Source organism: Onychostoma macrolepis, chromosome 18, assembly GCF_012432095.1.
Source record: "Onychostoma macrolepis isolate SWU-2019 chromosome 18, ASM1243209v1, whole genome shotgun sequence".
NCBI lineage: Eukaryota > Metazoa > Chordata > Actinopteri > Cypriniformes > Cyprinidae > Onychostoma > Onychostoma macrolepis.
Window position 1 is genome coordinate 16,557,536 of NC_081172.1, and position 22,722 is coordinate 16,580,257.

At 38.3% G+C, this 22,722-nt stretch overlaps 1 protein-coding gene across 2 annotated transcripts in view; it reads right to left on the bottom strand.

Moving 5' to 3' along the window:
• sipa1l3 (signal-induced proliferation-associated 1 like 3) overlaps window positions 1–22,722 on the bottom strand; it is a 92,805-nt gene that overhangs the window by 35,059 nt on the left and 35,024 nt on the right. The window contains exons 2-3 of one of the 2 annotated variants that reach the window (XM_058750854.1): window positions 12,688–12,778; window positions 54–1,646 (exon numbers count right to left, since the gene is read on the bottom strand). In XM_058750854.1, the coding sequence (XP_058606837.1) occupies window positions 54–1,422 (1,369 nt within the window). In that variant the 5' untranslated portion in view covers window positions 1,423–1,646; window positions 12,688–12,778. The remainder of the gene's footprint in view (window positions 1–53; window positions 1,647–12,687; window positions 12,779–22,722) is intronic. The other variant, XM_058750855.1, reaches the window with a different exon arrangement.

The following is a 22,722-nucleotide window of genomic DNA, read 5'->3' on the forward strand; positions in this document are numbered from 1 at the left end:
CAACAGTCTCGTGATCTAACGCTTTATCTACATACAAATCATAAATGTCCTACCTTTCCCATAGAAGTGCTCATGGTAGTATCTGGCACCCAGGTCAACGTGCTCGATGCAGTGTTGCTGCAGTCTCTCTAACCTGGTGGCTTGAACCTCAGGTGGCACCTCCAGTTTGGACACACTGGCATTACTGCAGCGTGGACGAAGCCGGGCCTCCACGATGCCAGCCTCTCCCCGCTCCGCCCATGAGCTCAGGAAGCTGACATTCCGTTCCCTGTAGCTTCCGGTCTCATTGATGAAGTGCGGGCAGCTCAGCAACAGCTGGTGCTGAGAGTTGGCATTAACGCTAGCTGAACCACCCTGCTCTGAATGTTCCAGTGCTGGGGTTGACCCTTCCGATAGGTCCCTGACACTGAGGTCATCAGTGCTGGAGAAGCTGGGCTCCACTCCTCCCAGAGCAATAGCTCTGGAAACTGCCAAAGAAACAGCAGCCGAAGAAGCAGCTGAAGCTCCCGTGGCTGTGTTTCGCCGATGGGCGGCATAGCTGCGACGAGCTGCCGCCTCGTGCAAGTCAAACAGAACGCTCTGAGCATCAAAGTGGGCAAAACTCCGCACACATACCCAGGGTTTGGAAGACAATGTTTCGGGGGGTCGTAAGTCATCCGAGTCGCCTCGTGGAGTCTCTGTTTCTCCCCGGCTGGAGCTGCGGAGTTTGCGGAATAAGGAGGAGGTACCAAGAGATGACTCTGTGCCACCACTCTTTTTGCGTACACGATTCTCCGGGCGGTCATCGGGCCGTGGAGTCGACAAGAAGGCGTGTGAAGTGGGTCCCTCTAAAGAAGCACCAAGCAGCTCTCCAAGTTTGGCAGGGGCTGTGCTACGCTGGTCTGGTCGCTCCTGTTGAAACTGGCTGAGCATGTCAAAGAAGCTTTGCTCAGACACTGCCTGAACATTGATGGAAGAGGTACTGCCATATTCCCGAAACAAACGGCCTTCGACTTCTGTTTCATCCTGTTCACTCAATGTTATCTCGCTGTTGGAGCGCTGTCGGAGTGGAGCGAATCCAGACATCCGAAACCTCGGTGGTGTGCCTGGAGCCCTCGTTAGACCTGATTCAAGGAAGTCACCGTCTCTGGTACCTCGCTGTGGTAACCTGGTCTCACCTCCACGTATAAGCCCATCCTCGCTGTTGAGGTCATCCGGATGACTGCCTTGGCCATTCTCAAGCAGCGATTCTCGTGAAAGCGCCCTGCGAGGAGGCCACTCGGCAATCCGAGCTCGAACCCCCATTTTGGGCACAGAGACACGGGACGGGGCTGGATCGCCCACGGAAGAGTGGCCATTATGAAGGGGTAGACGGAGGTGGGGTGGAGGAAGAGGTTGAGAGAGAGGGGTGGCACACACCCCTGTGTCTCTATACATGTTCATGGAGCCCCCTGTAGTCTCAGGGCCAAAAAAGAGGGCAGGGGTCGTAGGGGAGAGAGCATCCTGGATCGAGACTGCTGGTGTTCAGTGAGAAGGAGGAGAGATGGACAAGCTCCACGCTGCTGTTGCTTCCGCCTCCCACACTCATTTCTTTGGTAGGAAAGGACTCACCTTTCCTAATCCTTCTGGACCGATCTGGAAGCTCAAAGGCCACTTAAATCACAGACCTGCAAAAGGCAAGAAACAAAGAGACATTTGGTATAATACATTTCATCCGGTTACTTATATACAACACTTGAAAAACATTCAATTGTGCTTTTTGGTTTGGGATCTTTTTTCCTTTCCTACCACTTACTCTAAGAACTCTAGAGCCCCTACTTCCCATAAACCTTCTTCCCTAATATTGTGATGTTATTTTGCTCAAGGGATGAGCAGTTTTGAGAGCAAAATGCAGAGAAAAGCTGACTGAAACTAAAATGAGAAAAGAGGAGTAGGATGAAAAAGAGAGACAAGAAAAAACAGGCTGGTAGGAGAGAGAGGAAGTGAGGTGAGAGGATTTCAGATGTGGATTTCTCACACTCTTTTGAGGCTAATCTCTATTCCTCTTCCTGGCAGATACTCTGTATTAAAGCCACAAATATCACTTTGCTAAGCACCACAAACTCATCTCTCCTCTCGTATTCATCTTTCAGTGTCTACACTGTTGGTATATAATGATGCACTGTGTAAATATATAGCATATATAGTATTACACCACCTGACAAGAGCAATGCTTATACCGCAACTACTACTATATGAATACACTTTGCTTCTCCAACAGGTGCAGACAGTTTTAGCAGCCATGAAAACCATGACATGTATGACAGATGGAGTCGTTGGGTCAGCAAGGTAAAGCATCCAATTACCTGAGAGATAGCTGACTTAGAAAGTAAGATTAAGATTCTGCCCACATTCAGCTGCATACAAAAGGTTACATAACAAGGACTCTGTGCTGGATTACTGATGGGAGCTGCTGAGTGTATAATGAGGTGGACTGTTTTACAGGCTTAACGGAGAACGGTGAAGCACAGGATTGTAATACACTCTAGATTTTGAATGAGACACTCAAACTTTGCGACAGAGAGAAAAGCCCCTCAAGTCTCTGGGTCTCTCCACATGCTTCATCCCTTGCTGTGAACAAAAGACAAAACGAAACTGACAGAAAGTCAAAGGACAAGACAAACACAAAAAGACAGGATACTAGGCAGAGGCAGAAGCAGAGCAAACAGAGGAGCTAGAAGAGAGGAAACCTGACAGGCTTTGTGGTGAAGGAATCCAGGCAGGAGAGCGAGAGGGAATCTGAATCCCAGTGACTCGCTTTAATATGAAAGTCAGATTGAATCAAGCTTCACTGCAGCTCAATGACTATGAAAAGCCACTCAGCAACGCCTGTTCCTCTGTGTAACTTCACGTTATCTCCTTTTTATTGTCTCTCCCCATCTCCATCCATTAGTCACACTCCATCCATCCAAATATTAGATTACACATGCACAGCTTGTCTCTCTATTTGCGATAAGGGGTTACAGACAGTAATGGCGATGTATGATACATCTGTCCAAACATCAACAGGGTTCATTTCAATGCCATTGTTATTGTTATCTGCAAAAATACAGCATGCCATAAGTCAAAGATTAATGCCATCTACAAGACTTTTCTCATATCACATATCTCTCTGAGGCTCAATCCCACCCCAAAATCCATCCCTTCAAGCAGAGGTTCCCCAATACTCTTCATTTCATGGTCAGTCTCAGTTTAAGACATGAATCTCTACTGCCAGCACAGGCAGATGCCACCTAAGGCATCATCTTAAGTAGTACAGAACCTCACTGACTGATTTGAAATGCTCTACATGGGCAACAACAAGCATGCCACATATAAATATCGTTCTTCACAGGGGATTATGTTCATTTGACCCTTCGCAGGGGGTTTGATTAACAGGCAATCTGACCAATCATAACGCCATTTTTGCCTGACAAACAAACCAGACAGGAGAGTAGAGAGTAGACCTTTTGTTCATTCATGTTTATTTTGCGGTATAATTGGTAAAGAGGAAGAGATGATCGGTTCACATGTTGCTTGAGCTGAGGCGCTATAGCGATCTGTCATGACACATAAAGAGCCACAAAATGGTATTTATTTTTTTGAATTTCTTTAAAAAAATGACAAAATTTGAAAATTGACACTTTGTTTCATATCAAAAGTAGCCTGCTCTGTCGGCGTGTTGGCAGTGTCCTCTTTGCTCTGCAATGTATTTGTGACTGCGTGAGAACATGATGTGTGGTATGACAGCGGCATGGCTTGTCGGACATAGCAACAGTAACTAAGGGGGGGAGGGCGAGGGTCTTTGCGAGGGGTCAGTAGATTTCCTTACAGTTTTATTATTTTCAGTTATAACTGCTCTACTTCCACGTTTCAGATCTGCAGTGTACATTATATGTTTATCACCTCGGTATTAATTTACAACGATACATTGCTAATTCATGAAATGTATCTAACTTCAAAACAATCCAGTCAGAACTATAAACACAGTCTTTCATTACAAACAGTGCATGCAGTTATTCACAGTGTTTGCTCTCAGCTATGCTATTGGCAACAGTCACTGAGTTCAAATGCACTGTGGAGCGCGGCCATAGAGCTGCACTGAAGGTGGCTTTTTGTTTCAATGAATGTACAAGCACTTCAATGCGAGTCCGTGTAACAGCTCCCCCCAACATTTGGATGATGCTACATCCCAACACTCACAGGGCAAGTTCACAACAACAGCTGCAGAAATAAGGCGTTTCTCTCAAATTTAATGTTTAGTTTTTCTTTGGCAAGTAAATTCCTTGTTTTTTTTCCACTTCATCCGAGTGAACTGGGAAAAGCCAGTATGAACTGTGTGAATGAGTATGAGTATGCAGACTTTCAACTAACACTCCTGGAAAGCAAGCCAACACCAAGTGCCAGATCTGAAAGACTTCAAACTGTTTTTAATTGCTCACATAGTAATTAGCTCTGATTCTGCTACTTCAAACTGAGACCACACACACACAGACGATTACATGTAACCAGTAGTGATTTCAATTCTATAATCTTAATGAGGTTAATCTGGGTTGATGTGAGGACACCATAATGCCTCAACCAACTCTTCATCAGACATCGAAAGACAGGGTCTGGTGTCAGTTTGTGAGCGCCGGGGCTTTAAATCACACTCACTCTTCTCGCACATACAAACCCAGCCTACAGCCAGTGACTCAGCATATACCTGCCACGGACTGCCAGGACAGGATCTGTCAATCACAACACAGCTTGCTTCCTCCATTGATTTCCTGTCACATTGTTTTCAGGGTGTCAGACATGAACCCCCTGGCTGTAGCAGCTGGCCAGTGTGTGTATAAAAGGAATAGACGTGCAGTGGAGGGCAGGGGCTGCACGTTTGATCTGCCCTATAGGGTCTACTTGACTGGGTGTGAAGGACAGAAAAAAAGCTTGTGACGCAGGAAATGAAAGCGGAGGGACATGAAGACAGGAAGGTCGTTATTGTTTCATGAGGCTGTGTATTTGACCCGCATTTGCTTCATGTGTGCAGGCAGACGCTGGTCACAATCCTTTAATTCACTAAGATAAGCGGTGAAGGTCAAAGGTGCATAAAATCCATAGTGTGAGCAAAAGCTAATCAATAAAGCAGAGAAAACACATGCAAACCTGAATTATAGATTACGGGAGGTCGTGTGCGCACGCACCACAGGGTGGGAGATACACACTCTGCAAGTTTACAATATAGACTAGTCAGGGGAAAAAACTGTGTAGTTATATTGTTATATTTTCATTAAATGCTATTACAAATATTTATTTGGAATAATGTGTACTGATGGATCTTGCACAAAAAGTCAGAAATATACATTACAAAATTAAACTGATTATTTTGATGGATTATGTCGATATCTTAGGGAGCAGGGTGGCCAATGGCCCACATTATGCGTGATATCACATTTCCTTTAAAGATAGTAAATAAAACATGCAGCAATTAAATTCATATTTCATTTACATAATATGTACTAAAGCAGAAGTAATTAAAAAATAAATCGATACGAAGACAATCCTTTAGATTTAACATTGTTATCTTAACAATTTTTAAGTTATTACACAAAGCCATTGTTATCTGTCAAAATAAAAGTCCCAGTGCTGTCCACCTTCTGACACTCATTGGTCAAAAAGAAAAACTTATTAGAAAACATGTTTCATAGGGATATATGGATGATAAGAGCAAATTTTTTGTGAGTAACTGATACATACTCAACAAATATAACTTTTTTTGACCTTCAGCTAACCTTTAATTGCACAATCTACCAGAGTCATCTCCCTCCCAAAAAAACAGACACCTACGGATTGTGCATAAAAACGGGAACATTGCTCACAGCAGGTGACATTAATTCTCTAGAGAATTTATTGCTGAAGGAGGTGAATTTGTTACAAAGTCAGCTGTGATGGCTGACTTTAAGGGAGATGAATTTAGAGAACATTTTAGAGAGGGTTGCACCATGCTGAGAGTAGTTACTGTTAGCATGCTAATGCACAGCATGCCATAAGTAATAAAACCCTCAGATCATTTGTGTTTCTAAACTTGTCACCTTTAAAGAACTGCCACTAAAATCATGTGAGATAAAAACAAGCAAAAAAGAACAAAGAAACAGTTGCTGTTCCAACGTTTTGTAAAGCAAAATGTTGTCTAAGTAGCGAGGGTCAAATCAAACATTCAGAATCGAATGTTCTGATGTGCACGTTTCTGAAAAACTTGCTCTAGATAGTCAGCTCACTAGGTTTTGAGGTCAAACCGAACATACTGAATCAAAAACTTAAAAATGAACATTCCAAAATCCAACTGAATGTGTTATAGGTAGGGCCCTGTGATTTCCGTGATGCAAAAAAAGCAAACGGAATCATGGAATCCAGTCATAAAAATAGAATTTACCATATAATGCAGAATGTCATGGAATTTGCCAAACTTTGAACGAATAAATCAAAAGCACATGAACTTGTGTCTGTGAATATTAAGCCACAAAAAGACTATTTAAATATGAACCCTGCATGTTCTGTGTGTCTCTGTGTGAATGAATGGCACAGACACATGGTTTCATTTACTACACACATACTGAAGCATGTGATGCTCACTGTGTTTTCAGCCTCTGCAGTCATGAACACCATCTCGAGAGTTGCTCTGAGACTTATAATAATAGTACTACTACAATTAATAAAAATATTATTAAACATGATTTTTAAAGGAATAATCACAAGTTTATTCCATGTTTTGTTTGCCAACAAAAAAATTGTTTCATTTGATTAAAATACAAATTAATGTTATGCCTTCCTTTATCTACCAGAAAAATTTAAATACATCACAGCATTACTGAATAAAAGAAAAGAAATTAAATAGGCTAGTTTTTTTTATCAAATCAATTAATTAGAGATGCTTTTGATTATTAAATTTAATGAAACAATTAAAATGTAATCCAGAAAGTTCAAATGGAAAACACAGAATTTGGTAAAAATAAACCTGAATGCGAGAAAAAATAAAACGTATATTTAATAGGTCCATAAAAATGCAATTTTTGTTATACTTTTAATAAATTCCTGTTAAATTGTGTTAGTTTCATGATATCAATTAACTAGACATGCTTTTTCATTAATAAACATAATAAATTTAATCATTAAAATAGAGTCCAGAAAAAGTAAAACGGAATAAACAAAAATTAAAATTGAAAAAAATTAAAAATAAAACAGGATTATTACTTATCATCACTTATCCCCATGTCGTTCCAAACCCGTAAAAGCTTTATTCGTCTTCGGAACACAATTTAAAATATTTTGGATGAAAACCGGGAGCCGCAACACAAGGGTACATTTTCTACATGTATTTACACTTTGATTTGAATGAAAATAGCGCATCCTTGTGTTGCGGCTGACACAAGAGAGCGTACGCAGTTTGCGTTCAGTGGATAATCTCCAAAAGTTTATTTTTATTTTCTTTGCGTACAAAAAGTATTCTCGTCGCTTTATAAAATTCAGATTGAACCACTGATGGCAGATGGACTATCCTGATGATGCTTTTCATACTTTTCTGTGCCTTGACAGTGTTAATTACTTGGCAGTCAATGGGACAGTCAAGTCTCCCGGTTTTCATCTAAAATACCTTAAATTGTGTTCCGAAGACGAACGAAGCTTTTACGGGTTTGGAACGACATGCGGGTAAAGTGACTAATGACAAAATTTTCATTTTGGGGTGGAGTAACCCTTTAAGTGTGGAATTCAACAACGTCAACAACTGGAGAATGGAGGACGCTGTGTTTCTATTGCATGTAATGGGAATCGTAATAGCGGATATGGAATGTAGATGTATAAGTTACGTGACATATAAATGCTGTTAACATTAGCTTTCTGTATGTTTATGCCTTGTACCACTTTAAAATACTGTTCCATGTTTAACGGGTGCTATTTCGTATGGCATGCATTCGACCAATTAACATACAACTACATCAATGGTGCTGTGTAAGACCCTACTGAAGTAGAAGCGAATTTAGTGCCCTCAAAAAATTTTCCTAGAACTAAATTTGTTTCCAGCTCCTGAAACTTCCTTCATTGGTACTAGAAACTATGAAAGGTTCCTCTGGTACGAAAGCCCCTATGATAGATTCCAACATGCCAATGTTACAACATTTTGAGCCTGAAAATAAAAATGCCATGATGTTAGATGAATAAATAAATTCATCATCTCTAAAGCACTGCCACTTAAATCACTTAAGATTTGAAAAAAAAATTAAAAATCATCAACCGTCAACCTCATTAATTGGTTGTTGGATGTCCTGACCCATCTGTAATACTATCCAATTCTGTCATACTAACATGATCTCACGAGGCCAGTGGGTTACTAGGAAATGCCCATGTGTGCCATCTGGCTGGCATGTGATCAAATAGTGCACAGGTGTTCAGGTTTGTGAGTGTGACAGTCAAAGCAAGAGAACGTGTGTAATCTGAGAGTCCTAAGCACATGGCTAAAACAAACAGGATTAGTATTATTATAAAACAGGGTGACAATAAAATTAAGTATTGACCCACTTATTTAACCATCCAAGCAATACACACATGACCTTGTAAGCCATATAAACACCTGATCACGTTTAAGACAACCTGGCAGTATTCACACGTAATTGGCCAGGAAACCAGAATCGCAGTATTTTTGGAAGACTCCAGAAGGTGAACAAGAAAAAATGAGAGGAGGAAGAAGTGAATTCTGCTCAAGGGCAACAAAACTCGAAACACCAGTTTGTCCTCAGGGCTCCTAAACATAGCAGTGCAAACACACGCATAGACACACTTTGTTCAGGTTATTGAGAGACGAGCCATTATCACACCACACAAACACACAACACGGCAGAGGAAAAACAGGTCAGCCCACACACCAGACAAACAAATCAAGTATCGAAAACAAACAGATGAGGCTGCAGGCTGAAAATCTCCCAGGTGGGGCGTCAGGGAGTGGCCTTCTGTCTGTTTATCTCTTCAACAGTACCCTTATACCACTAAACATCTCTTATTGTGCAACTGAAGGAAAAGCTTGTAACAGTTTCACACCTAGCTGTCAGGACAAAGAAAGCTGCCTACTTAGACAGAATTTTTAGGCTTCATAGGCCCATTCAAACATTCAAGATGAACATTCAAATTCAATGGTCATAAATGATGCCTAAATATGTATTGCCTTTAGGTATTAAGTGACAACTTGAACAGTAAATGATGCTTAAAACGGCATCTAGGTAGTGAGCTCACTAGGCCTTGACTTCGAAACGGAGCGTTGAATAGATAGACCATCTCCAGAATTCCAAACTTAACATTCTAAAACAGAAACGGATGTCAAATCAAACATATAGAACTAAACATGTAGATTTGAACATTGCAACATGTCTATGGTGTTCAAAAACGTTGCCTAGGCAGGGAGGGAGTCACTTCACAAAGTTGCAAATCGAATCAAACATTTCAACATGCCTTTGGTGCTCAAACATCTTTAAGTCTGAAACCAAACATGTTGAATCCAACATGTCAATCGTTCCAACATGTCTATGACAAGTCATGTCATTTAGGTAGCAAGGGTCAAATCAAACATCCCGAACTGAATGTTCCAACATGCCTATGTTACTGAAAAATGCTGTCTAGATGGTCAGCTCAATAAGTTTTGAGTGTCAAATATATTGAATCAAACATTTCAAATAGAACATTCCAATATCATATTGAATGTGTTGAATCATATGTTGAACTGAAAAATTCCAACATGTCAATGTTACAAGGCTTTGAGCCTGAAACTGTCATTACAACATGTCTATGATGTTAAACAATGTTGCCTACAAACATGTCAGATCAAATGTTCCAACATGTCTACGATACGCAAAAATGGCATCTAGGTAGTGAACTTGCTATATTTTGAATCTGAAACCAAACACATTGAATCTACTATGTAAATTATTCCAATGTCTATTGTAATCAATTTCATTTAGGAAGTAAGTGTGAAATCAAACATGCTTAACTGAACATTCCAGTGTGCCTTATGATGCTCCAAAATGCTGTCTAGACAGTCAGCTCATTAGATTTTGAGTGTCAAATACAGTATTTCAAACTGAACATTCCAAAATTAAGTTAAATGTGTTGAATCAAAGATGTGTAACTGAATGTGCTAATAATGCTAAAGGTGCTGTTTATACAATAAAGTTACAAAAAAATAAAACTGAACATGTAAATTTAAACATTACAAAATGTAAGTAGTAAGCTTAAGTAGAATGTTGAATCAAACAAGTCAAATCAAATGTTCCAACATGTTTATGCTGCTCATTCCATCTAGACTCAGCCTCAGACGTCACGCCCTCGGAACGTTGGCTAAAAGTCTGATGCATATGGCACACTTAGCTGGAAACACTTCAGGAGTTTCGAAGTCGTAGTCGGATTGGTTAGATTATACAGGATTTCTGGGAGACGTGTGTGTCGCGGTCTTTAACGTTCCGCCTGGAAACAAAGATGCCATGATGCCAAACACCCTCACGAAAGAAGAAAGCCACAGTGTTTACAACTGTAACGACAAACGCTTATCAGGATCAAATGAACGCTGGATTTTCAAAAGTATGTGAAATATTTAAACCTCGCGGCATAGAATCTTTAAAATATGTCCTAGAGTTTTACACACCGGTCTGTTATTGTGGCGACATTTCCATGCCCAGAAACATGATGCTGAATGAAATGAATTGTGATTGGTTGTTTGACATGTTGGTCAAACGGCCTCATGGGTGGGCCTTGGCCAATGAAAGCTACCATAGATTCCGTCAGTCTGAAGGTCTGACTACGCGAGACTACATTCCATCTAGCTCACCAGGTTTTAAATTTCAAATAGAAAATGAATCAATCATTTCAAAGAGGACATTCCCAAATTGAACCAAAAATGCTGTACTGAGCACTAAAGTAGCACTAAGTAGTCACCTCAGTGACTAGTTTTGAGCATTAAATCGAACATGCTGAAACAAACATGTCAAACTGAATGCCAATGATGCTCAAAAAAACTGTTTTAGCATTAAAGTGGAAATGAAGCAGTCAGTCAAGTTCACATTATTTAGGAAAATAACTTCCATTTTAATGAAAAAAATATATAACAAACATGATTAATGTAACCATTTTAAAGAAAAAAGGATGTTTTGTTATAGCTTTTAGAGCAAGGGCGCCGCCATCTTGCAGTACCAACCGCGTGTGATGTCACGGGGTTGGTTCGCCCCAATGGCCAGTATAGTAATATAAGCATTTCTTTACATTTTGAACGCACGCTTGTTTTGAAATGGAGGAAGATCACCTTAAAAGCACTGTTGAGTCCATAATAAGTGCAATTGCCTATGCATTTGAGCCGATATGGCGATGGGACCGAGCAGTATTAGGGGTTGGAGAAGTCGTGAACCTGCTGGTTTGGGGTAAAGTGCGGATCGGAAACAATACTCGTTTACGTGGATACTCCTCAAGACTGTCATTCCGACGTGCTTTTGTGTGCATTTGCTGATGAAGGGGCGAAAGAAAGCTCAATTTGGTACTCACGTGCTGGCCAAGCCTAGCTGTGGCTTTTTGTGTGTATGCGGCGCCACCGGCGTGGGTACCGCATTTAAATCGCGTGAGTACCTTTTAAATGGTGAGTACCATTTAAATCTCTTTCAGAAAAGGTTTTTCACAGCGTGTAAGTACCGTATTGAAATCTATTTCGTGCTGTCTCATGCTTGAATGGCTTAAAACACTTCAATATTTAAACTGACAAGGCTTAAAACACGTGAGCATGATCAACTTTATTGAGGAAACAGCGCTGGCCCGATCGTTCAGATAAGTGGTTAGTTAAACACTACGTCCTGTTAACAGCAGGAAAGCTAATTGTATTCGCAGGTGAACTAAAATATGATACATATAACTGGTGAACCAGTCAATGTAATGCATATGTCTTAATGGTCTGAATAACAATAAAATGCGACATGAATAATACTGTATGAAGCGTTGTTTGTTTACATCAAGTAGCGCCTCGCGTTATGAAAACAATGTTTAGGATACCACGATAAAACTTAGCATATAGCCAGTTTGATGTTGAATATTCATCCAAATGATGGTGAAAACCAAATTATTTGTGTGTTAAAATAACCTTTGTGTGTTCAAAATGTAAAGAAATGCTTATATTACTATACTGGCCATCGGAGCAAACCAACCCCGTGATGTCACACGCTGTGGTACTACAAGATGGTGGCGCTCCTTGCTCTTCTTTAAAATGGTTACATCTTGTTGGTTATATATTTTTTAATCAAAGTGGAAATCACTTTACTAAATAATGTAAACTTAATTGACTGCTTCACTTCCACTTTAAACTTACTAGAATAAGGTTACAAGGTTTTGAACCTGGATCTGAATATGTCAGTTTGAATGTTACAACATGTTTATGATTCAGCATCTTGTCTATGATCAAAATTGTTTCGTAGGTAGATAGTCAGCTCACTAAGTTTTGAGGGTCAACAAATCAAATGTTCCAACATGCCTATGATGCTCAAACATTCCAACAAGATAGATTTAGAGCCTAAAACCAAATATGTTTAATCAGACATAGCATCTAGGTAGTGAGCGCACTAAGTTTGGGAATAAAGAGAACTTCACAGCACTGTGAATTTCCGGTTTTAAATCATGTGTGAGTGAATATTTTACCAGAGAAAGTCCCAGTACTAAGGAAGCCATGAGTTACGGGCCAGTCAGTTCCTTTTGTGGGCGTCACCAAGCTGTCAGAAGACGGAGTGATCTGTCAAAAAAACCAGAGTGAGTTGTTAGCATTGTTACTACCTGCTGCTATAGAAACAGCAGCTCACCGAGCTATCATTACGTGTTATATATGTGTGTCGGCAAGCCTTGTTGAGCTGAGCATCAGAAAGAGAAACACAGCAGAGAGAGAAAATGACATGGCACATGTCAAAATAATGAGCTTGATATTATGAATTACAGCTCACGAGGTGTGATACAACATCCATGTGTGAAATAACAGTAGATGCTGTGCGTGTGTGTGGCACTGCCAGCCTGCAGGCATCTACCCACCGTCTCCTCAGACAATAGAGTCAAAGCAAAGCTGATGGGTACGAGCTGACAGCTGCTGCTCTTGCCTTCGTACCGCTAATACGGCTCGCTCTTCACACACACACACACACACACACACAAATACAGAAGGCTTTGGAATGTCTCTTCGTAGTATGGGACATCAAAGGCAGCCTAAGCCTGATTCATAGCTCATGAATTTTGGGTTTATCTATCGCACACAGACGCCGCCTGCATAGACACACGCTGTTTTGGAGGAAAAGACAGAAAGCGTGTGTGTTCCTGACCTGTTATACGCACACACAAACTCGCATACTGAAGGGACAGCAGGAGACGCGTTCCGGCACACAAACATTCCCTGCGGCGGCAAACATTATGGCCTGACAGACTCCCGCCCATCAATACTGATCAATTCAGCTCTAGTTCCTCTCCCGACTGTTTGTGTGGAAGTCAAGTGTATGCCAGTGGATATCAGCTGGCAACGGTGTGTGTCTCCTCTGGATCGCAGGCTTTGGGCGATACACACCTACATTTAGTACACACTAGGCATCTGACACACTCCCGATTCCATCGGTGAGAATTTACAGCCCTGATTGCCACTACAGCAAATCACATTACAGCCCAGCGCTGCTTCACCATGACAACACATTACAGCATGCTCCACTTCATCCAATTAGGCCTGCCAAGACTCAAAATACAGCACACCAAGGCGGTGGGCAGAGAAAGGGTATTTTGAGGTTATGAACACAAACAGCGTTCAGTGAACAGGTCCTGGAGGTGAAATATGCATGCTTGTTTATGGCATGTAAGGATGTGCAAAACTATGTTTTCAAAAATATTTTAAACTAAAAATTAGTTGGTGGCTTCCCTGAATTAATGGTCACCTAACTGGACTTAAAGTCCTGTATAATTAGGTTTTGGTTCATCTGACCCTGATCGGACATGAATGATGCCTGTAAATGAGACTTATTCTGGTGTTGGAGTGTGACACAATGCAGAGGCACTAAAATCAAAAAGAAAATATAGGCCTAAATCTAAACAAAAATGTAGGTATATATACATTTATAAATGGCCGATATATCCATATCTCAAAATGGGTAGATATTTGACATCAGTCGAAGGACTAACACACAATTTCTGTTTTCAAATATTTTTAATGAATTGAGTAAACATTTCAGTATACAGCTCAACTTCATCAACCATTAATTAGGTTGTATAAGCCTATATCACTAAATACTACAGTTCAAAAGTATGGGATCAGTAAGATTTCTCTTTTCTTTTTAGGAATTTAATACTTTTATTCCGTAAGGATGCATTTAATTGATGAAAAGTGACAGTAAAGACCTTTATAATGTTTATAAGATTTATATTTCAAATTGTTTTCTTTTATAATATTAAGCAGCACAGCTGTTTTAAGTTTTTTTTTTTTTTTTCTGAAAGATGACACTGATGGCCATGGTATACATAAGTTACATTTAAAAATATATTCAAATATAAATGTTGTTAAATGTTTTAAACTGTAGTGATAACACTTATTGTACTGTATTTTTGATTTGAACAAAATCTTACCAACCCTAAACTTTTGAACAGTAGTGTATATATTGTATAGCATAGTGTATAAAATAAAGGATGATTTTTGAATGAATGTCGCACAACTTCTGTTTTCAAATGTTTCAATATAGTGAATTAAGTAAATGCTGTGTTAATACATTTTGCAGAATTTCATCATGCATTAATAAGGTTAGCACTATAGGACACTATAGGATAGTTAATTTATGTAAGTGAGGATAACAAAATAAAGCAAACTGTGACGGTGACCAGTAAAAAAAAAAAAAAAAAAATTGGAACCAAAAATTATTCAGACACTTTGACCTGACCATGTTTTGCTTAAGTGTTTTTTCTTTAATTGCTAATGCAACCTTTTTACACCACGGACTGAACAAAATTAAGCATTGCTTGGTAATTGGTATTATCTAATTGTGTACTTAATTTAACAGCTGACAGCTATTCAACCGAATTCATTACATACCTCTCTATCAAAGTTATCTGACATTATCAAGCTGAATTTGTTCTGACACAGTTTAACTCTGAGTTCTTGTCATATTTTATAACCATTTTCTAAACTACAGCGAATAAACTGTGATAATGAGAGAAATGTTGAAGGTGTCTGAATAAATTTTAGCTTGACTGTATGTTATCTGCATATCAGACCCCTCACTCTTTTGTTTTCAGTATTGGCCACTGAAAATGCATATTAGTCGACCACTAACTGGAAAAATCAATGTATGAACAATAGATCAAGCTTTGTTTGTCTTAGCAGCAGCAGAAATAAAAAAAAACCCTATAAATAAATATGCAAAATAGTAGAATTTTAATTCCTCATAACAGATTCAAAATTCCTGTTTTACATATATCATTAGTGGGGCAGCAGCTTGGAAGACACTGCAGGCGCTGACGCTGCAAGAAACTTCAAAGTTTAAAATGGGAGCTGCGCTGTGACGTGCAGTCACATTTGCAATGGAGAGCCGCACATTAGAAGGATTATTCGATCTGAGCCGCATGAATATTGTAAAAAGTTGCTATTAGTGTGACTATTTCAGTCTCTCTGACTTCTGGAGGTTTCTGTAAATGAGTGAGACTCTAAATACATGCACAGCACATCCTCTCAAAGAGGTATCTGCTGAAACAGAGCACTATCTGCAGGATGTAATGTCTCCTCGGCTCAACTGTTCTCCTCTTAGTTTGTTGTACTGTCAGATTCCTTCTGGGTTGCTGCCCCAAATACACTAAAATCTCTCTGGGAGGCTCTCGAGGACAATTTTCCACTTTTACTTCAAATTCAGTATCTCGTAACTGTCCTGACAGCTGAGAATTACAACGGTTGGACGGGTGACAGTGGAAACACAACATCCTGACATTGAGACGCAACTGTGACAGAACAAGGGGGCTCACTGACAACCTTCGCTTGCACAGAGAGAGAGGCCGAGGGATGCGTGTTATGGATAGAGAGATATTTCCGTCAATTTGGACAAATAGCAGTGAGCTTACAGTAGAGCCAAGGAGATCAGCTGCTAAATGAAAATTTGAAGTGCTCTGTGGGGAGACTGCAAAGGGCTGAGGGGATTTCACTTCCCTCCATGCAACCTTTAAAACACTGATAGAAAGGGCAGCGCTTGTGTGTAAACATACAGGCTGACATTCAAAAGAAGCACCACAAAAGAAGTGGTAGGAGCCATGCCTTTCACTCTCCCTGCAATATAATGAGAGGCGGGGAAAGGAAACATGAGCAGAGGGACAAAATCAGTGATGCACCAAATTAATTTTTTTCCTGAAACACTCCGAAATTAAAGTTTTAATTTGATCAAAAAGTGAAACCGTAAATAAAGATGGGTAATTCAATTTGTAGGGGAGTAACAATGCACTCAGTTTGATACAAGACGAAATCTCACAAAACGAAAATGAGTCAAAATTCTTACATTTTTTAATCATTACCTCTAAGACATCATAATCAGTTAAAAATTACTGTTCAATAAAATGTTATATTTGTTTTTTGCTAAATTCTGTTCAGATAATACAGAATTAGTCTGTCCCTGACTACATGCGTTTAAAAAGTTTTCAATATTGCATTTTATTAAACAATGTATTTTATTTTTTATTTATTAAACATAAATAAACATGGAGGCTCAAATGTGTGACACTCAATATGTTGCTATTACCCAATCAATTTGGGTAATTTGGAAATTGAAATCAATATGCTATTCAGGGTTTTATGCTTTCAAGTGATAAATTAAAGGGATAGTTCACCCAAAAATGAAAATTACCCCATGATTTACTCATTCTCAAACCATCCTAGGTATATGACTTTCTTCTTTCAGACGAATACAATCCAAGTTATACTAAAAAATATCCTGGCTCCTCCAAGTTTTATAATGGCAGTGAATGGGGGTCGAGATTTTGAAGTCCAAAAAAGTGCATCCATCCATCCATCATAAAAATTACTCCATACGGCTCCAGTGCATTAATAAAGTACTTCTGAAGTGAAGGGATGCATTTGAATATAATCCATATTTAAAACTTCATAAATCGTAATCTCTAGCTTCCGCTAACTGTTGTACACTTTCATGAGAGAGTGGCATTCCAATGGATGGCATAAGCGCAGAGGAGAGAGCAAAACAAAACACTGGTCACGAATTAGAAGTACAAAACAAGGACTTGTAAAGAAAAATGTCACAGGATTCAGGATTGTCACAAATTCAGTGCATCACTTAAAATATATATTAAAAAAGTGACGGCTGACAGAGAAGAGGAGCACAGTAAAACAGCACAGGCTCAGAGTTTGACCTCTGCTTTGATATGGAAGGTCTTCAGCCTCAGGCACAGTCTCAGTATGGCAGCAACTGCAACAACATACACATAACAACAGCCTTTACATGCCACAGAGTCAAGGTCTCATTTCATATACGACTCGAGAATAATCACATACGAAAACCTCACTTCAAACTCACAGACAGAACAAAGAGCTATTCATGGTTTCCTGAGAATCAATCTCTCAGCATTATCTCATCTCCTACACCCCAAGCCAGCCTCCGCTCTTCTCTAAATCCAAGTCTAAGTTCACAGATCCATGATAAAGCCCACACCGCTACTGGAATCATCCCATATGTACACAGAAACGCACACTATTGTGTCTCGATCACGGCAGGCATGTGAGGCCTCATCTGATGTTGGCATGCACATTCATTCCCGCCGTCTGATAAAAGCGGTACATATCTCGCTCACATTCTCATGTTGGGGTAAACAGCTTTTTGATTCACGTGTTGATGGTACTTGTTCAAATGCAATGCAGTCAAAAAGCCCTTGAGAAACCTGAAATTACATAAAGACAAACTCTTAGAGCACAGACCAGCCATTACACACACATCGACTGCTTTAAAAAGATCTCTCAATGACAATCAGTAGGAGAGCTGCCAAAGAGGCAATTTCCATCTATTACGCCTGATGACTAATTACTCTCCTTCAGTTCCAAGAAACTCTAGAAATTATGCAACAGGAGGAGATGTCAGCCCAGTCTAAGTGAAGAGACACTAATAATAATCCCTGGCAGTTCCCCTTTTTTCTTCCAGACTTCATGGGTCACAGTCAAAGCTAAGGCTTAGACAGCCATTAAAAAGGCTTTTTCATGACAGTATATGGGATAAAAGGTAAAGGTTTCATTCTTGGTAGCTGAAGAACTAAGGAAACAAACAGTGACCTAGTGAAACCATCATGAGGCCCTTCGATATTAATAAATCAAGTAGACATTAGTCATTGTACTCTTGTGAACGCGTGTCAAAGACTGACACGGAAGAGAAGAAATTGTTGAATAAAGTCTTTATTTTTGTTTTCTTTGCACACAAAAAGCATTCTTGTAGCTTCACAAAATTACGGTTGAACCACTCATGTCACATGGACTATTTTAATGATGTCCTTACTAGGGCTGAACGATTTTGGAAAATAATCTAATTGCGATTTGTTTTTTACCAATATTGCGATTGCGATTTAATATGCAATTATTTTTTAAAGCTCTTTATGTTCTGTATTATTCAACAAAGACAAGGAATAAATCATTGTATAGTATGACCAACACAATTATAGATAGATTAAACATAAATGTTCATTTATGTAGGCCAGGCCAATATGTTATGATGAAATTAGGTGATACGTGAATTGATATGAATGACATTTTTATTTAACAACTACAATCACAGTAGTATATTGACTGATTTGTTGAACTACCAGCCTTGTAAGCATGTAATAATTATGACAACATAAAGCACTGACAATAAGCCTGGTGTAAACATTATTATTAAAGTCAGTAACAAATTACACAAACTAAAGTAGACTGCAGAAATATAAAAACAAATCTGTTGCTTTACCACAAGCAGTATTTAGGTAATTAATTCAAAGTCACTGTAATAAACACATGTAAACATGTGGATTGCACTTTTAAACACTATCTGTTAACTTTAGACAGACTTTAAATAAATAAATATATATATATATATATATATATATATATATATATATATATATATATATATATATATATATATATATATATATATATATATATATATATCACCTTATTATATAGTATATATTATCTTAAGGTTGAAGTCTTCAGTAATGAAATGCACCGCATTTGACTGTTATCTGGTCAAAAATTACTATAAACAGCAATTTTGTGAAATACTAATACTGCTGATTTTTAAATAACTCTTATCTATATTAACATATTTTAAAATATCATTTATTCCTGTGATGGTAAAGCTGAATTTTCAGCAGCCATTACTCCAGTCTTCAGTGTCACATAATCCCTCAGAAATCATTTTAATATGCTGATTTGTTGCTCAAGAAAAAAATGAAAATTATTCATGTTGAAAACAATTGTGCTGCTTAATATTTTGTAGAAACATACATGGATAAATGTATAAATAGAAAGTTTAAAAGAACCGCATTTATTTGTGGTCGACCAATATGGTTTTTTTTGGCAGCCGATGCGGATATCTTGGAAAGCAGGGTGGCCGATGGCCGATATAAAGCCGATATAATTTTACTTATATATTTTTTCAAATAAAACCAAAGTAACACTAATTTTACATACAGCACACAGTGAAAATGATACGAATATGACAGTGGCAAATGCATAAAGCACAGCATAATTTGAAATCATGAGTTTAAAGTTTGTCGAACACGAGTCTCCAGTGAAGCTGAACTCTCGTAATGTCCGCTTTCAATTCACACAGGAAACACGCAATCATGCAGGATACAAATACATACTTCACAAGATCTCACAGCTGGATTCGACAAAGTCTGCAAGGTTTGTGAAATTAAATGTTCATTAGACATTCAAAGATTTGTTTAAATGATATAAATGCGTATTTGCTGAATGCTGACGGCAAACGAGAAAGTATTATAATGTTTGCCTTTCTATTACTAATAATATTAAAACAATCGTTATAATACTTTTTTGTATACATTTTAATGTGAGCACTGTGTGCTCAGGCACTGCCGTTCTCAGCGCCGTCAAAATAAAAGTCCCCCCTTGAACACATCGGCCAAACAGAAAAACTTATCGGCCTTGGCGATATATCGGTCGACCACTAATAGGATCAATTTAATGCATCTAAACTTTACTAAATGTCACTTAATTAAGTAAGTAAGACCCCTACACTATAACGATATAAATTTGAATAGTGCACATAGTGACATTCCTTGAATGATCCAAGTATGATGTGCATCAATCCCACAATGTTTTAAAAAGCAATGTTTTACATGCTTTCAGAAACACAGTCCTTTTGTTTAAAGTGATGCTCCAGGAACTGGGGATCTGGCAGGGTCTCTCAGACTCATGTTTGACCCAGAGCAGGAATGCAGGGATTCAGGCCATTTCCTCCAGCTGTCTGCCTCCAACTCTTCGGCCAGAGAACAACACTTATCTCCTCTTTAATTCTACATTTCTCCCACTCATTTCCTTACACACTTTGCCTTGTTCTTTCTATTCCCGATATCTCTATAATTTTACATTCTTTAAAATTAAATATATATACAAAACTTAGTCCCCTCTCTCTGTTGGCAAACTTCTGAGACTATGCCAACAACCGCAGGGGTCCTGATAATGATGACAGTATACAGGACTGAATTACATCCCCACAGCTGCTAGAGCTACATCCCTCTCCCAAGAGAGTGAATGTACACGTTTGAACAAGCACGCACACACACACACGACAGACTGCACTCTAGTTGGCACACATAACTACGGTGTAAAAAAGGGGTCACAGGAAGTACTGGATATGTTCACTTGTTTCCAATTATTGAGCTGTCGACACTAGGCACTATGCAGTAATTCCTAAAGAACACTGTTTTTGAATGCAGTCCAACTCACACACAAACAGTTCAAAACCCTCATTCATTTATCTAAACTTCAAATGATAAATTAAAATTAGTGCTGTCAAACGATTAATTGCATCCAAAGTTTTTATTTACATAATATATCTGTGTATACTGTGTATATGATAATTATGTATATATAAATACACACAACCATACAGTATATATTTTGAAAATATTTACATGTATTTTATATTCGTATAATTTATATTATATATAAATATATTTAATATATAAACTAGGGGTGTCAACATTAACACGTTAACGCATGCGATTAATCAAAAAATTTCTTTTAACGCAGATTAATCGTTTGATAAGGTTACCCCAACTTCTTCCCGTCATCGCAGCGTGGAAGGTTATCTATCATTGTGTGATGAGGGTGCAGCGAACCAGTGTTGCCAGGGTAACGGCACAAGTGGACTATTTTGAAAATACAGTCGCGGGAAAAAATTACAGAGCCGTGGTTTGCGTTTTTTTGGACTACTTTTTTAATGTACCGCGGCCGCTCAAAGTGTATATAGACAAATAAAAATTTAAAAAGATCTTTTACTAATATGTATTATACTTGAAATGTATACCTGGCAACTTAAGAACGGAGAGGCGGTAACATCACAAACAACGTGAGTTTCAGCAGAAATAAACATGATAACAGCCACTATATATTATATAAGATAATAAACACACGATTACGATAGGATATAGTCTGTATGTTATTTTTTTGAGGAGAATGTGTACATCTATGCTAATTTGTGCAGCGATATAAAAGGCTATAAATGGCATATTTTATCAACAGTAAACGACCAAATTCCACGTGATCGCAAAAAGAAGTTATTACAAACACTCGATGGTGGTTTGAAGTGAGTTCTGAGTAAAAGTGTACTATTAATCTCATAAATTGTCTTATGTAGCATGATGTAGCTAATGTTAGCTCTAATGCAGCTGCAGAACAGGTCCAATTCCTCTTCATAATACATTTTGTCATAATACTTCATAAGGTCGCAAGAAAATGTTTTTTTGTATTTATTTAGAAATACTTTTGATAATAGATAATGGGATTGAAGGATGTGGCTTGGTAAACGTTTTATTGCCAGTATAAAGGCTGATAATGGCTGAATAAAAACAAAAGAATAATGATAAAAGAATAATAAGGATTATGTCTCATATCTGGCGGAAGTGTGAAAGGTTCTGTTTCCTAGTATTTTAAATTTAAATTTTAAATTTTAAGCCCGTGACTGTGATTAACGCGATTACATTTTTTAATTGATTGACAGCACTAATATAAACATAACATTTTTCTTAAATATATACATGCATGAGTGTGTATTTATATAATAAATATACACAGTACTCACACATATACTATGTAAACAAAAACCTTTATTTTGGATGCGATTAATCACGATTAATTGTTTGACAGGACTAATTAAAATCAAATTTAAAAAAAAATTGATAACATTTAAAACTTAAGGATTTAATTAAATGTCTTGTGTATCTACAAGTTTATTATCTTGTGTATCTACAGAGAAACTCATGAAGTAAGTAAATAATTTAATCAGAATTTATAAAAAAATTTGTGTCCAACTTAAAAGAGCAAAAAGTGTTTTGTGTACTTAAAGTACACAAAACACTTTTTGCTCTTAAGTTGGACACTTACAGTTCAGGAAGTCAGATACTGATTCACTTGCACTGGCTTATTTAGTTTGTTCATTCAGTGAACGATTCAAACTT